Source organism: Drosophila simulans, chromosome 2L, assembly GCF_016746395.2.
Source record: "Drosophila simulans strain w501 chromosome 2L, Prin_Dsim_3.1, whole genome shotgun sequence".
NCBI classification, from domain to species: Eukaryota; Metazoa; Arthropoda; class Insecta; order Diptera; family Drosophilidae; genus Drosophila; species Drosophila simulans.
The window spans coordinates 18,815,137-18,829,421 of NC_052520.2; the positions used below are offsets into that span (position 1 = coordinate 18,815,137).

The window sequence follows — 14,285 nt, forward strand, 5'->3', positions numbered from 1 at the left end:
CAAGTTTTTGTATATTTTATTTCCCACACAATATAAGCCAATACTTAGGTACATCAATTATTTGAAAGATAAAATGATTTTCATTTAAAATAAACCCCTTCATGTTAATAATGGGAAAATGGTACTAATGTTATCGATATGTTGACTAACCTATGTCATCCCTGGCGAGCTAGTGCATCCGATAACTTCTATGCCTTATCGATATAGAGATATACAGATTGTATACTTCCTCCCAAAAAAAAAAAACATCCCGGAAAAATGCGACGCCGCGAACTGCAGACCATCCAGCTGAAGCTGTCCGATCTCAAGGAGTACGAGCAGGCTAAGATGGAGCGCCTGAGGAGCCGCCAACAATTGCTAACTCCCCGGACGCCCACACCCCCTTCCGACAGCGAGGTCCTCCCGGCGACCTCCAGCAGTGTTCCAGCTGTTCTCCTGGCCAGCGGCAAGAGCCTGGACGATGACGCCGACAAGTCGGAGCCCACAACCAAGCCCAGCACATCCTCCACCTAGGGTCTATCCTTGAGCAAGCAAGGTAAGTTTTCACATACAAATGTATATTATCGTTTACATGGGATAATCGTCCGCCTGGCTGTTGTTGTTGTTCTGAAAACGAACTGTCTCAAAACCGTCGACCAGGATTTCGCGATCCTCAGTTTGTTGTCGGTCCCGCAGCCACTGCTCCCGCACGGGCACATATCGCCGGAGTCCCGGCAACTTCCTCCAACATCGCCGCTTGTAAAGAACCCAAACCAGCGATACACTGCACCCAAAGAGGAAGCAGATCAGGAATATGCTAATGCCACGGCCATGTGACGCTGTGGCTGGCATGTCTGTGATTTCTGGCGAAAGTTCCTTGGCCTCCCTGCTGTGAAACGCCTGTAGACGGTCCCCGTCGCTGCACAGGCTGATTGGCATGTACGGCGTCATCACATCCCCGGCCAGGGAATGAACCCGCACAGCGCACTCGGTGAAAGTGATGTTTATCTGCTTCACGTACATGTAGCCGGCACTCTGGTGATCCATCCGCGTTACACACCCGACGTGTGTCTGCGAGAAGTTGTTGCGAAAGTGAATTACGTAGTTGGTCACCAGGCCATTGGGCTTCTTAGGCTCGTCGAAGCGCATAATGTACTTGTCCATTTCCGGAATATGGCAGGCATACAGTTGGGTGAGAAGATCGGCACCCATTGTATAGTTCGTTCGTCCGTAGAGCGTTGTGTGGCTGCTGCATCCCAGTTGATTGCAGGCTTGCAGCTGAAGCGCATACAGGCGATAGCGATGCAGCGCCTTAAGCTCGTACTCCGTGGTGTTTCCCGGCAGCCGAAGCTGTGGAAGCGAGGCCTCTGTAAGTGCCAGATGTCGGCACTGCTTGCGATCATCAAGGGTGCAGCGATATTGCTCCCTCATGTCCGCAATGAATCGAGAGTCCTCCAACTGCTCGGCCTTCTGGGCACAGCAGTCGTCGTAGTCCTCGTACGCCATCCACCTAGGGCCGTCCATGTCTTGCCACACGTACGACGGCTGGTGGCAGTAGTTCCTTTGCTCTATATACGCCTGATCATCGCTCAATTCAAAGACCGTAAGAAGAAAGCTAACATGGTCGTGACTGGCCATTCGAACCGTCAGCGAGCTATCGGTCTTCTTGACCAGCTCCAGCAACGGAGGCTTTGGAATGTCCAGCTCCGTCTGCACGTAGGTCAATTCGCTGCGAGCCTCATACGCCTCATGCGCCTTATCATTGCCGAAAGTACGCAGCAGGACGGCATACCGTGTGTCCGGTTGAAGATCATCCAAGTCGAAAAGATAGTGAGTGCCATTTTCGATCAGATCGTCAGGGAAGAGGAGGCGCCGTTTCCAGTTGATTCGTGTACATATGGGCGCTTCCAGTTCACTTTCTTCGTGGTACAGTTTCCCCGGCAATAAAGGTCGGTGGATCACCTCAATCTTCTGGCTTGTTTGTGACTTGAGCCAGCTTAGCTTCACAGACCGATGGGTTCGTTTCTGAATATAAGTAAAACAGAGATCGTCAGTATATATCTTAAGAAAAGCTAGGGCTATTTACCTGCACATTTAGCTGCAATTTCGAGGGGCTGCACTGCACCTCCTGGTCGTTGGTCTGCAGGGAGTCCAGGGCTCTATCATGGGTCACAGCGTTTTGGAACTCTCGCATCCTCCGGTTGCACAGTTTGTTGTTGCGATGCATGAACATGCCGCCCTCCATGAACTCCAGTTGCCGCGAGGGTGTCCACAGCTCGGACAGCTCCTTGTTGTCATAAAGTATGAAGGAGTAGTGGCGATTCTCTAGGGGATCACCATGAACGCGCTCCAAATTCCTCAAGAATTGCAAGCTTCTTAACTGGGAGGAACTGCGACAAGAAATAAATATGTTTAAATGACAGTGAAACACCTAAAATATTAAAACCCACCGATAGACTTTTACATGCCCCCGAACCTCGCGCATACTAGTGAAGCTCTGGTACAACTGCGTCTCGTTCACCTTGTTGCGGATTGTGATGACCAGGCTGCCATTGAAGATCTGACAGCCACGCAAATTCTCGGCATCAGCCAGATTGTATACGGTAAACGCTTTTCCTGGCCACTCCGGCGTGCAGAAGCTGATACAAGCCTCATCGGGGCTACAGAGCACGCACTCCGACCGGTTGTTCGTCTTGTAGCCGCTGGGACAGAAAGCCACGCACTGTGTTCCGGAAATAACATAGCCGTGCTTTAGCACACACTCGGCCTTCGTATAGCAGCGCTGATAGTTCTCCATGACGTACCTGTAAGACAGTACGCTTATATAGAGCCGGATGCGGCAGAAAGTGTCCACTCACTTGTCCTTCGGACAGCTCTTCACGCAGACACCATCATCACTGAGTCCGCGGCAGACGCTGCAGTCAGCTGGGGATAATGAGTTGTTCTTGCAGCCACCCAAGCACTCCTCGTGGCATGCGTTTATGTTGCTGCGATTAGGGATCAGCATTTATCATTCAAGGAGAGTATAAAAAGTTAGTCTAGATTAATTTCAAGTATTTCTTACCCCTTCGGATTGGCGACATTTTCGTTGACGGATCGTTGGCAGTAGTGATTCGACCAGCAGTGCGAGGAACTGCATCCAGAGCAAACCGGTGTGCTGCAGTTTTTATTGACCATTATGATGTTGTTCTCGCCTCTAGTGAGCGTCAGCAGATCCCAATTAACCCGGGCGATGCTGCAGAGCTTGGGGCAGCTGCCGATGTAGACTTGTCCTCGTTGAATGGCCACCAATTTGGGAAAGGCCAGCTGGGAGTTCAGGAGTTATCAAAATGGAGATTATTTTACACAAAAAAAAACATGCAAATGGTTCAAAAATCTAAGAAATTAGGTATTTCTTCTTATAACACAAGCACTTTAGGGATCAATCTTTTCCATTATCAATGGAATGTGCTTAGGATCTCTCACCTGTTCCAGCTCGTGCATGTTGGTGACGCCGAGCGCGTAGTTGAGGAACAGCCGACGGCCCCGAATGACGGTCAGGTGCGGGAACATCTCGGTGATGTTGACCAGGCCGCGCACGTCGGTGAAGATCATGAACTCGGTGATCTCGGTGAGCAGCGGGTATGAGTACTCCGAGAAGTTGCAGCGCTGTTCGATGGTGATCAGCGTGATCATCACGTATCCGGTGACCACGGTGCAGTTGTCCAGCAGATGCATGTTCTTGCACTCGTTTCGGATGTCGATGCTGGTGCACTCGTGCTCCGTTTTGGATTCGGCGCAGGGGCCATATAGCGCCAGCAACATGAGGCTGACGGCCAGCAGCATGTTGCCGCAGTGCATGTTGCCAAGCTGGGACTTGAAAAGAGTTTTGAACTTTATTTTTCGCTTATCCTCTTTAGCTTCTTCTGCCGGCAGCGCTGTCGCCCCCACATATTGCGCCGTTTCTACCGAACCTATGTTTTTTCGATCCGATCAGCTTACAGTTAGTTGTACATATGTAGCATGCCCAATTAGCGCCCTTACTCTCCAGCGTCCATCTGATTAGGCCCGATATTTATGACTTGGGCGCTTTTTTTGAGCTCTCGCTATCGCTGGCGAAATATCGCGCACGGAGGGCTCGCTTTTTGTTGTTAAATCTACGCTAATTATTTTGGTTTACTGTCTAGATCGGAAGCGTAAACAAACACGTTACCACACAGGCGCATTACGCACGTCAAAAACAATTCCTTCGATCGTATTTGTTTATTGTTTGTTTTTTAATTGGATTAGTTTGGGCTCGTGCAGAGCGATCTTCGGCTCTTATATTCACTCGCGGGGGTTGCCATACACTCAAATCATCTTTTCCTAATTGAGAACTATAAAAATTCACTATATGGTATGTGGGCAGAACTCATTTAAAAAAAACGGGTCTGCATGTCTCAAATTTTCAAATATGCTTTAGTAGCTCGGCATGAAGATCTTGAGCTTGAAAAACAAGGGAGTTATAAACATTGTTGAAATATAAATTTGTAAAATCACTGATAATTTTGGATCGTATTTTTTTATTCACTTTTTATTCACATGTGCATAAATTAACTCTTTATAATTCTATTTGTTTAATAGTTTAAATACATATTCTTTTTAAATGTATATATTTATATATATTTTTTATACTTCCAGGGATTTGAACACTTTGATCGTCACTACCTCAATGGATGAAGCACGTAGTTTTTAAGAAATCGTATTTTGTAATTTACACCGTTAAAATAACTTGAGCGTTTCGCGCACTGCAAGCGAAATTAGAATTGATCGTGGTAGTTCACTAATATATTTAGCTATATATTTAGGCACCTCAATTAGTTGGTGCCAAACAGCCAGACTGTTAAATATAAGAATTAAAAAAAAAATACAAATTCAGCTTTTCATTCTTGGGCAACTTTAGCTGGACACACACACAGGGTAGGCAATTAAAATATTTTCGACGCTGTTCGAAGGATTTTTTCGCCCAGTGCAAAATGGGAGATGCGAGAGCGCGACGCGGTGCTCACCTCGCGACGATCGACTGCCGACTGACCGTCTGGGAAGCTCGTCCGTCGTGGAGAGCAAACAAATTGATTTTCCATTTAGTGGCTTCTGCCCCAGCATCGCCGCCGTCCCCGGGACTCGCCGATGGCCAGATACTCTGCCTTCGGCGGGGCAAAGTGTTCTCGTGAATTGATTAGGCCGTCGTTTGATTTCTGCGGGAATGTGAGCCAGTTAATTTGTACGCAGCTTATGCAATGGCCAGCAATCGAGGAATCCGAGGAATTCCATTCTATTCCGATTCTATGCGCTCTTTGGCGCAGTGCAGCCATTTCCATTTTTATGGCCCCACTTATGGGCTCCAGCACCAGCACCAACTCCAACTCCAGCTCCTGCCAAACCACCAGCTGATCACAGTGGCTCATAAAAACAGCTGACTCCAATTAGCCACATGGCACCGGTACCGGCATCCTCATCGGCATCTCGGACTGGACTCTTCTCTCCGCACGCACATGGTCAACTCGAAGTCCAGGCAGGAGAATTCCCATGCAGACTCTGGAGCGATTAAGTTTAACGAGCCGGCAATGAGGAGTTTTCGTTTGCGGAGAGCATAGAATGTGCATAAAGAAATGAAGGTGGAGCTCTGTAACAAAACAGGGTAATGTGGCTAAAGTGAATTCTAAACAAAAGTTACTGCAGAAGTGGCTAAGAAATGTGAATTTCGATTCTGAAGTATATGCTCCAAAATATGCATTTTGCTCTCTGTGTACTGCGCTGTGAAATCAGTGGTTCACCTTGATTAACTCATTTGTCTTCCCTTTTAATGTGCTCTATTATAAGGAATACCAATTTATGTTGTTTTTTAAGAATCATCTTGTGAGTTTCTTAATAAAGTTAAGTTTATATGAAGTTTTATTTATTCATTATTAAAATATTCACAATCTTTTTTAGTTCTGTCTCACACAATTTCAAATATATTATTTTTAATAAAGAAAAGATTAATCATTGGAGCTACAATATGAGATACGATTGCTTGAAGAGAAGGGTTCCAATAGTCCCCAAGTTTTACTTCCCTACCGTCATCTTATTTGTATAAAAGATGATTTTCTTATTTTTCAGCCTCGTCGAGTGGTTCGTGTCAGAGTTCAATTAATTCAATTAAGTGATTGGGTGCGTGTAAACTCAGATCAACATATCAGATCAATGGGAAGCGCTACAGAACGCAGTAGCTTTCTAAGATGACTTTGAATAACAAATATAGTCCGATGTTGGTATTTATTCATATCTTTATTTAAATAATGCAATTTTAGGTCCTACTTAAGTGGAGTCTACTCCGGCGGCGTGTTGTCGTGAATCCACTCGGAAAAGTGGGCCACGGATGTGTAGACACTCGGGATGCGCAGACCGCCGCAGTTATCAGATCCAAAGGACATGATGCCGATCTGTGGGATAAGTTACTTAAAGTTTTAGTTGCAGATAAATACGTAAAGTTTTCAGGCACAGTAAATTATGATATATTGAACGGATTGTAGATCGAATGCATTTCATTACCTGTGAAAAGATGCCGTTCTCTTGTATGAAAAGCGGTGCTCCGCCGAATCCTTGGCAGACGTCCTTGCCCTCACCGCCTGCGCACATCCATTGACCCTCGATGGAGTTGGGCGATTCCAGGGCACCCGTGGAGCCGTAGTTGCGCAGGCACAGGTCCCAGCTGGTCAGCGGCACGTCCAGATGCGACATCTCCGGCTGGCGGACACTCGACGTGGACATCTTGCCCCAACCGGCGATGGTAGCCCGTTTGCCCACCACCAGGTTGGCGCGTGTCTTCTGCAGGCAGATGGGCTGTGTAGCCACTGGCGGTGCGAGATGGGAAATGGGTTGGCCGCCATTAATCTTACGTTCGACTTCTGATCGCTACCTGCCCAAATCTGCAACATTGTTGCCTCGGCCAAAGGGGCTTGCGTATACTTTTTCGAAAGGGGGCCTCCCGAAACAGAACTACTTAGTTTGAAATACAAATGTATCTATTAGATGATATCAGATTGATGAACATAGCATTCGATTAATCGCACAAAAGTGCAACTTGATTTCTTTGAGTGTCCCAAGTAATAATTTTGTTTGTGCCGAAAAAAGGAGCTCCCCATTGGAACACGCCCTTGCTCTGGGCCCATTGATTTATCTCGGACCGCTGTATTTTATTGGGCATTATAAAGCAATAAGGATGAACGCAAACAAGTTGGCCAGCCAACTGGGCGACGCCCCTTTTGGGTCGCCGGTAATGATCTGTTTACGAACTGGCCAAATTGCAATTAGCCAATCGATTGCCTCACCGATCGGCCGTCCGCTGCTCCCTAATGACCCCTATTCGATATGCTATGTGCAATATGGTTTTACGCCTCCGAATTCAATTTCAGACCATCAGCATCACGTTCGATGCGATTCGAGTCCGCGGCAGCGGGAACCCACAATTTGCAAGTATCGTAAACACAAGCCAAGTTCTCAATGAAGTGAAGTGCTGAATGGGCCAGGATTCCTGGTTGCGTGTGAGAGGAGTTACTTTCGAGCTCGGGTATACCATTACCGAAGCCATTGAACCGAGGCCAAAAGCCACAAATCAAAGTGGATCCAGTGACCAGGTCGCGATCAACCCATTAGTTGGTACAGCAAACACGCAGCAAAGCCCGACGCCGCCCAATTAAGTGACATGTGGGGATCGCAAGCTCCAACCTCGTCGCATCAGCTACATGACATGTGAGCTTGGAGTGGAGCGGTCGGAAAGATGACAGAACAAAACGATTTTTAATTAACGCCGACACTGCCAAGCGTAACCACCCATTGGACTTCGATACGGACTATACGTATGAATATAGATATACATATATAGGGGTGCCTCCTCCCCATCCCGCCCAGAACTCACCCGAATAGTTTAGCGGCGTTTTCAGCACCAACAGAGCAATGTCATGGTGATACTGGCCCTGCTTGTAGTCGGGATGCACGATCACATGGCTGATGGCGTGGTTGACCGACCGCGGTGCACAGAATCCGGTGTTGGCGCAGTCCGGATCGCTACTCGTATCGTACTCGCCCACGCGCACCGATGACCTGCAAAAGTGCGGAGTGTGGGAGAAAGTCGATCAGATGCCTCGCCAACCCATAAGCATCGTGATGCACTGCACCCAGTGGCCAACTTACAGTCGGTGTCCATCGGCCTTGGCCAGAGCGCAATGGGCGGCCGTGAGGATGACCCGGCGGGCAATTACGGCTCCGGCACACGGATAAGCAAAGGCTCCAGTGTTGACATCTAAATATTAATTTAACAATTACTTTAGAAACATCTAGAAATAATCTATTATTGACACAAAAAATATATATTTTCAACTGGCGAAATCCTGCATTTGTCTACTAAATATATCTCTTACGTTTGAAGCCGATGCGCGCGACGAAGGGATAGGAGCCCAGTCCCTTGTAGAAGTGCCCCTGGACCAGGGACTTGCCGCACACCTGGTTCTTCTCCAGCGGACTGCTGGGGCAGCAGACGTAGGGCAGCTCCTCGCTGGCTCCGCCGCAGTAGAGCGACTTGTCGCCGTAGTAGCAGCTCCGGGCCACCTCGTAGATCAGAGCGGTGCAGTCGTGGAGCGGGGTGCACTCGGTGCCCACGGAGCAGCCCGTCTGTCCGGCGTTTTGCACCACGTCGTAGTAGGAGCGGGCGGACACCGAGTGTCCAGTAGTCTCGTTGCTCCGTGCTCCGCTCCTCTGCTCTGCGTTTCCGTGGCTCACGGGCACCAGAAGTTTCTCTGCAAGATGCTTAGGTTAGGCTGGATCTTGGTTTTTTCGGCACTAAATATTGGCATGTTTCATACACCGTTCACATTTAATTTGAATTTCAAGGTAGTACCATCACAGGAGTAATTTCCAGATTCAATAAAATACTTAGTAATATTCATTCTCTAACTTTGATGATGTTATATTTTTATTTTGAATATTTATCACTTTTAGTAGCACTATTATCCTTTTTGACTATATCCTACCGAATTCTCCCGATTCCGCTCGAACGCTTGCCAATAGTTGCAAAACTGGTAAAAGTATTGTTAACGCGTGCATTTTCTTAAACTTTTGCATATATGCTTTATACTTTTAAGTAGTAATACTATTTGCAGGTAAAGGCTCAGAACTTCGGTTTCCGGTAATTCGAACCGTGCAGGTGAACAAAACTCAGTCAACTAAACGAGGCGATGCCCCAACTGGCCGATCTGGCCAAATGAAAATGAAAATCTACGTATTCACACAACCAGATAAGTGTATCGCACACATATTAACTTCTATATACTTGGCTGCGGTTATTAACTGATTTTTATGACAGTTTGGTCTCGATTCGCGACCATTTCCAGGTTGTAATTTACCCTCCAGCCGTTCAGATAGATACATATTTCTATGGCAGAACTGCGGATCCGTCCGTCCATTGCAAGCGATCTCGTGAATCCGTCCGCAGTGCACTGAGTGCTTTTTTCTCGTTTTGGCCATTAGTGGTCGTTTTGGTAAAAGTGAGTTTAGGGTCGGTGGGTTAGGCCTAAGCAACTATTGAATGCCCTACAACATGATATACAAAACAAGGTAGATATAACGTTGATCTGTATCAGGAACTTCAGAGTATTTTAGCTTATTACTTAATGGTTTATATCACTTCTTTAAAGTATCCCCCTTTTGGTAGGGCACTCCAAGCTCCACTTGGCCTACACTTTCCCCTGTTTGGTGATGTATGCTATTATTTAAGTGAGATTAGCTTACGTTTCTCGCATTCTATTTTGTTTTGGGTAATAATAAAATATGTTGAATGAGATCATTTAGATTTGATAAGCTGGCGCATTTCACTGGACAAACGGCCAGCCGGTTCCAGTTTTTTAGGCAGGAAAACAAGCGCGACAAACGCACATTAAATTGCTTAATATACGTATGTGTTTGCCAGTACCACTGACCACCAAATTGTTTTGTAATTTTATGCCGAATTTTCCTTTTTTATTGTCGAACATTTAATGGCAGCGTTTTACTTTCATTACATTTAACGCCACTCCGACCACTTGGCAGACACTTAACCAAAGACATAATTTCACTTTTTAAATGAATGTGGTCTAATGATGGCGGTCCATGCCGATGCCAATCTGCTCGGAATCACTATTCAGACAGGATTCTGTCTGTGAAGGCCCATATTGCTGGCTGCTCCTGAAACAACTCATCAACGAATATTAGCAGATCCTCGTCTGGCTGTTCCGGTGCCGGGTAGTTGGGCAAAACCTGGCGGAATACGTTGTAGCGATCCCGCAACTCGTCACTCACTTCCTCCGGACGACGATCCTGGTTCTGGAGTTGCTGCAGCAAAGAGTACAGATGGACCTGGTTTTCAATGCTGCAATCGGGTAGAAGATTGCTCACGCCCAGTACATTGAAACACATGGTGCTCAAGGTGTCAGTCCTTCTCCAAAGTCGATAACTCTGTGGTTTTAAAATCTTTAAAAAGTTACAGAATTTGAAAGCAGCTGTACCAACCAATTCGGAAAATTACGAAAGTGAGCTCTTTATTTTGAAGGTAAATGCAATGCATAGATATTTTTTTTATTTATCACTTGTTTTAGAAGGAACAAAAGTAACTAATTAATTGCAATGCTTATTGTGGACGTTTTACATTGCATATTGCATAATTTACCTGCTAAACTGTTAACCCATTAAATGGCCAACAAAAGAATGCTTTTCCATGTGGACGGAAGCAATCATATTCACATAAATATAAACTTGTGATATGTATGTACACATATGAATATGGGTGTGCAAAAAAGTTAGTTTTGCTAGCCGAGTTACCGTTATGTGGCTCTTATTACCGCTTTGATGTGCCCATTAACGTGTTTAAGCTGTCAGTAAATTGCTGAAATATTAATGACCACCTCACATAGGGAATTACCCTCCGCTCTGTATGAAACATCAACACAAAATTTAATTGTTTGGGGTTATATGAGATGCAAAAACACTGCATTAGATATAATGTACAATTTTTATTTAAAGTTAACCTTTAGGTTTCAACCCATCTTTATTAATTACGAACTTAGAACTGTATCTGGAGGAGTACATACCAGAGAACTGCAGCATACCACTGGCACTCAAAGTGCACCCGCTAAACACTGGGTGTCTAGGCACCCGAGTGTTTTTTGACACTCTACTTAGGATCTCTGACCCGCTGTCTGTCCCGATCTATGTCCCGATCTTAACAGAGAAATCACTTTTGAATGTCCAGAAAATTATTCTTGCCTAAATTATAATTATACCCGTTACTCGTAGAGTAAAAGGGTATACTAGATTCGTTGAAAAGTATATAACAGGCAGAAGGAATGTTTCCGACCATATGAAGTATATACATATACATGTACATACATATATTCTTGATCAGGATCAATAGCCGAGTCGATCTAGCCATGTCCGTCTGTCCGTAGGATCGTCGAGATCTTAGGAACTATAAAAGCTAGAAGGTTGAGATTCAGCATACAGATTCTTAATACAAGGGCGCAGCGCAAGTTTGTTGACCCATGTTGCCATTTCAACTCTAACAGTCTTTTGAACTATTTTTCGAAATTTTTTCAAAATTTTATTAGCCTTGTAAATTTCTATCGATTTGCAACTCTAACGCTCTAAAGCCGCCGAACCGGTCACGCCCACACTTTGGAACAATTTTTACATTTTTTTTCATTTTATTCTCCAATATCTATCGATATCCCAGAAATAGGATGAAATTTCGCGTTCGCATTCATACTAGCTGAGTAACGGGTATCTGATAGCCGACTATAGCATTCTGTCTTGTTAACTTATATCGCTAGATAGATATGTAGTAACGTAATTATGCCTTCCTCATAATTCACTTATACAAAAGACCGACCGCGGTGGTCCGCCGCATCGGTTCCTAGTTAAATAAACAAACATTTCTCGATATTGCGCATCCACTTAAGCCGAAATCAGAACCCAGCCACTAGGCAGGCACATAGCCACGTAGCACATAAGAATTCTTTTTCATATGTATGCACATAAGCATAAGAACATAAGAAGCGCTCTCGCGCAGATCAAGTAAACAACCCACTAACCCAGTACATCTAAGATTTTCTTACACCAACTGTTTCAGTCTTAAGCTGATGTTCAATCAATAAAAACGCAAAGCGGATTCATTCTGAGTTTTTACTTATTTCGGCGTTGATCTTAGTTCAAATACGGATCATTTTTTCGACTCAAAACAAAAACCATTTTACTATGTATATGCAGTATGTATTGGCTTCAGATCAATATATGTTTATCTGTAAACGAAAATGAGCTTTTTATAGCAGCAGAAAGCTTTGAGTCGAATTTTCGACATTCGAATGTTAATTCAAAGCTTTTATTAACAGAATTCGTTAACAGAGCACTGAAATAATTAATATCCATATAATATAATGCCATCCTTTTGGGGAATAAAATAAACAGAAATATCTTTATTCCTTAAAGAACCTAATTACTTCGAAAAAGCGTGTTAGCACTTCTAGTCCTAAAGCTTTAACTTCGTGAACCAGTAATTTCGCCCCTTGGGATCGACGATCTGACACCGACACAATTCTTTTCCCTGCGACACTAGTTCGGCAAACTGGGCAACCATGGGATCCCGACCGCAGGATGCCACTGAAGTCACCGTGTCGTTGTCATCCAAGAAGTAGGCAACGAAGTGCAGATCCTCGAGACTTCCGTCGATGACAACGTCCCTGAAAAGTCCATATCCTGCGGAGCGAAAGGCCCTGCCGAAGATCACGGTATAGAAAAAGGGAATGGCTTCCAGTTTCGCAATGTGGCCACTCATGTTCAGTGCAGCAATGCGTCCGTGGTATTGCGCCAATCCATAGTGGCTTATATTTACTCGATCTGGAAACCCACCCAAGATATACGCATTGGCTATATCCCCGCCCACATAAACATTGCGTACTCTAGTCTGCAGAAAGTCGTTGACATCCACGGAGCCATCGGGATTGATGCTGATACCACTCCGCTGGAGAAACTGTGTGTTGCACTGACAACCAGTGCCGAGAATGAGCAGATTACAGGGTATTCGCGACTTATCCAGGAGCTCCACTGCAGCCACCTCCCCACGGCTGTTTCCCAAAATCCTGATGATTCCACTGCTCATGCGCAAATCTACCTTATTCTCCTCCAGGAGCTTCAGTATCCGCTGTCCTATCAACTCACCCAATGTGCTTTTGAAGGGCACATTTTGACGGGCTACCAGGGTAACGCTGCCCGCTCTGGAAACGAGATTGGCCGAAGCCTCCACAGCCATGAAACTGGAACCCAGGCACACCACTTGGGTTGATTTGTCCACCATTTGGAATATGCTCCTGGCATCGCCAATGTCCCGAATGGTTTTCACATTTTTCAAGTGCACTCCGGGTAAGTTTGGTGTGACGGCGGAATAACCTGTTGCTATATAGATTTTGTCATACGGAAACCTTTTGCCATTAGCGCAATGAAGGATGTTGCAATTCGTATTCAACCTTTCAGCGGATACTCCCAACTGCATCTCTATGCCGTAGTCCTTGTAGAACTGTTCTTCCCGAAGGGCCAAGTTCTTGGTATAAGTGTTCAACAAGTTCATGATCCCTGTTCGATCATAGGGCAGATGTTTTTCCCGGCAGACGAGGGTCAAGCGACCAGTGAATCCCTCCTGGCGCAGGGTCTCCACACAGACAGCACCTGAAGGACCACCTCCCACCACCACAAAGTGTCGTTGGTCCTGCCAGTTACGGCTTGCCATTGGTTTTATTCTTGAGTGTCGTAGTAAATAAGATCGCTTCACTTGGACGAGCACCTGGCCTCTGGAGTCGACACTAACTCGATGACAGGGCAACGAATCTAGTCCTGGAAAGTTCTCAATGTCACCAGTAGTCAGATTGAAACAAGCTCCGTGCCAAGGACATCGCACCCGATTCCTGGACAGAACGCCCTTCGCAAGGGGAGCTCCACGATGTGGACACATGGCGCCAACCGCCCGCAGGATTCCACTTTGCTTGACGAGAAGGATGCTGGGTATTCCGCAAGCATCCACTTGCCTCATCTCATTTTCTTGCACTTCAAGCTTGTGGCACACGACCACAGGATCGATATATTCATTTTCTTCCATTTGAAATGTTAAACTCACTTGAATGAGTCATATTAATTGACAGTATAACAATGGAAAGTGTGAAGCACAGAAAACCAAAGCTGGACTATCAGATACCTATTAATCATTATAAAGAAAATGCTAGGCGGATGTA

General features: G+C 45.6%; 5 protein-coding genes across 6 annotated transcripts; 1 reads left to right on the forward strand and 4 right to left on the reverse strand.

Moving 5' to 3' along the window:
- LOC6732768 (insulin-like peptide receptor) lies at positions 1-4,443 on the reverse strand. The gene is made up of 7 exons (XM_039295957.2): positions 3,933-4,443; positions 3,445-3,834; positions 3,044-3,285; positions 2,838-2,966; positions 2,430-2,783; positions 2,066-2,369; positions 1-2,004 (listed from the first exon to the last, which is right to left on the reverse strand). The coding sequence occupies exons 2-7, from the start codon at positions 3,817-3,819 to the stop codon at positions 568-570; spliced, it is 2,841 nt and encodes a 946-aa protein (XP_039151891.1). The 5' UTR covers positions 3,820-3,834; positions 3,933-4,443; the 3' UTR covers positions 1-567.
- LOC6732767 lies at positions 109-4,871 on the forward strand. The gene is made up of 2 exons (XM_016180370.3): positions 109-535; positions 4,639-4,871. The coding sequence occupies exon 1, from the start codon at positions 259-261 to the stop codon at positions 511-513; it is 255 nt and encodes an 84-aa protein (XP_016025485.1). The 5' UTR covers positions 109-258; the 3' UTR covers positions 514-535; positions 4,639-4,871.
- A 1,377-nt stretch (positions 4,872-6,248) lies between these two features.
- Positions 6,249-9,145, reverse strand: LOC6732769 (chymotrypsin-like protease CTRL-1). 2 transcript variants are annotated; one of them, XM_002079846.4, is made up of 6 exons: positions 9,009-9,145; positions 8,400-8,774; positions 8,173-8,281; positions 7,898-8,082; positions 6,532-6,833; positions 6,249-6,422 (listed from the first exon to the last, which is right to left on the reverse strand). In XM_002079846.4, exons 1-6 carry the CDS (start codon positions 9,097-9,099, stop codon positions 6,309-6,311), a joined length of 1,176 nt encoding a protein of 391 aa, XP_002079882.2. In that variant the 5' UTR covers positions 9,100-9,145; the 3' UTR covers positions 6,249-6,308. The 2 variants fall into 2 exon arrangements, with proteins under 2 accessions (XP_002079882.2, XP_044779830.1); XM_044923895.1 differs by lacking the exons at positions 6,249-6,422; positions 6,532-6,833 and adding an exon at positions 6,840-6,978.
- On the reverse strand, positions 9,009-10,630 carry LOC27206497. The gene is made up of 2 exons (XM_039296005.2): positions 10,522-10,630; positions 9,009-10,467 (listed from the first exon to the last, which is right to left on the reverse strand). Exon 2 carries the CDS (start codon positions 10,426-10,428, stop codon positions 10,150-10,152), a length of 279 nt encoding a protein of 92 aa, XP_039151939.1. The 5' UTR covers positions 10,429-10,467; positions 10,522-10,630; the 3' UTR covers positions 9,009-10,149.
- Positions 10,631-12,522: 1,892 nt separating this feature from the next.
- LOC6732771 (apoptosis-inducing factor 3) lies at positions 12,523-14,277 on the reverse strand. Its single transcript, XM_002079848.4, has one exon. The coding sequence runs from the start codon at positions 14,150-14,152 to the stop codon at positions 12,533-12,535; it is 1,620 nt and encodes a 539-aa protein (XP_002079884.1). The 5' UTR covers positions 14,153-14,277; the 3' UTR covers positions 12,523-12,532.
- Positions 14,278-14,285: the final 8 nt, after the last annotated feature.

Coding starts and splice junctions, on each gene's coding strand:
- LOC6732767 (XM_016180370.3), top strand. CDS start 259: ATGCGACGCCGCGAACTGCAGACCATCCAGCTGAAGCTGTCCGATCTC.
- LOC6732768 (XM_039295957.2), bottom strand. CDS start 3,819: ATGCACTGCGGCAACATGCTGCTGGCCGTCAGCCTCATGTTGCTGGCG. Junction 3,286..3,444: donor ACATGCACGAGCTGGAACAG/GTGAGAGATCCT, acceptor CTGAACTCCCAG/CTGGCCTTTCCCAAATTGGT. Junction 2,967..3,043: donor AATGTCGCCAATCCGAAGGG/GTAAGAAATACT, acceptor CCCTAATCGCAG/CAACATAAACGCATGCCACG.
- LOC6732769 (XM_002079846.4), bottom strand. CDS start 9,099: ATGCAAAAGTTTAAGAAAATGCACGCGTTAACAATACTTTTACCAGTT. Junction 8,775..9,008: donor AGCGGAATCGGGAGAATTCG/GTAGGATATAGT, acceptor AGCATCTTGCAG/AGAAACTTCTGGTGCCCGTG. Junction 8,282..8,399: donor CGCGCGCATCGGCTTCAAAC/GTAAGAGATATA, acceptor ATTAATATTTAG/ATGTCAACACTGGAGCCTTT.
- LOC27206497 (XM_039296005.2), bottom strand. CDS start 10,428: ATGTGTTTCAATGTACTGGGCGTGAGCAATCTTCTACCCGATTGCAGC.
- LOC6732771 (XM_002079848.4), bottom strand. CDS start 14,152: ATGGAAGAAAATGAATATATCGATCCTGTGGTCGTGTGCCACAAGCTT.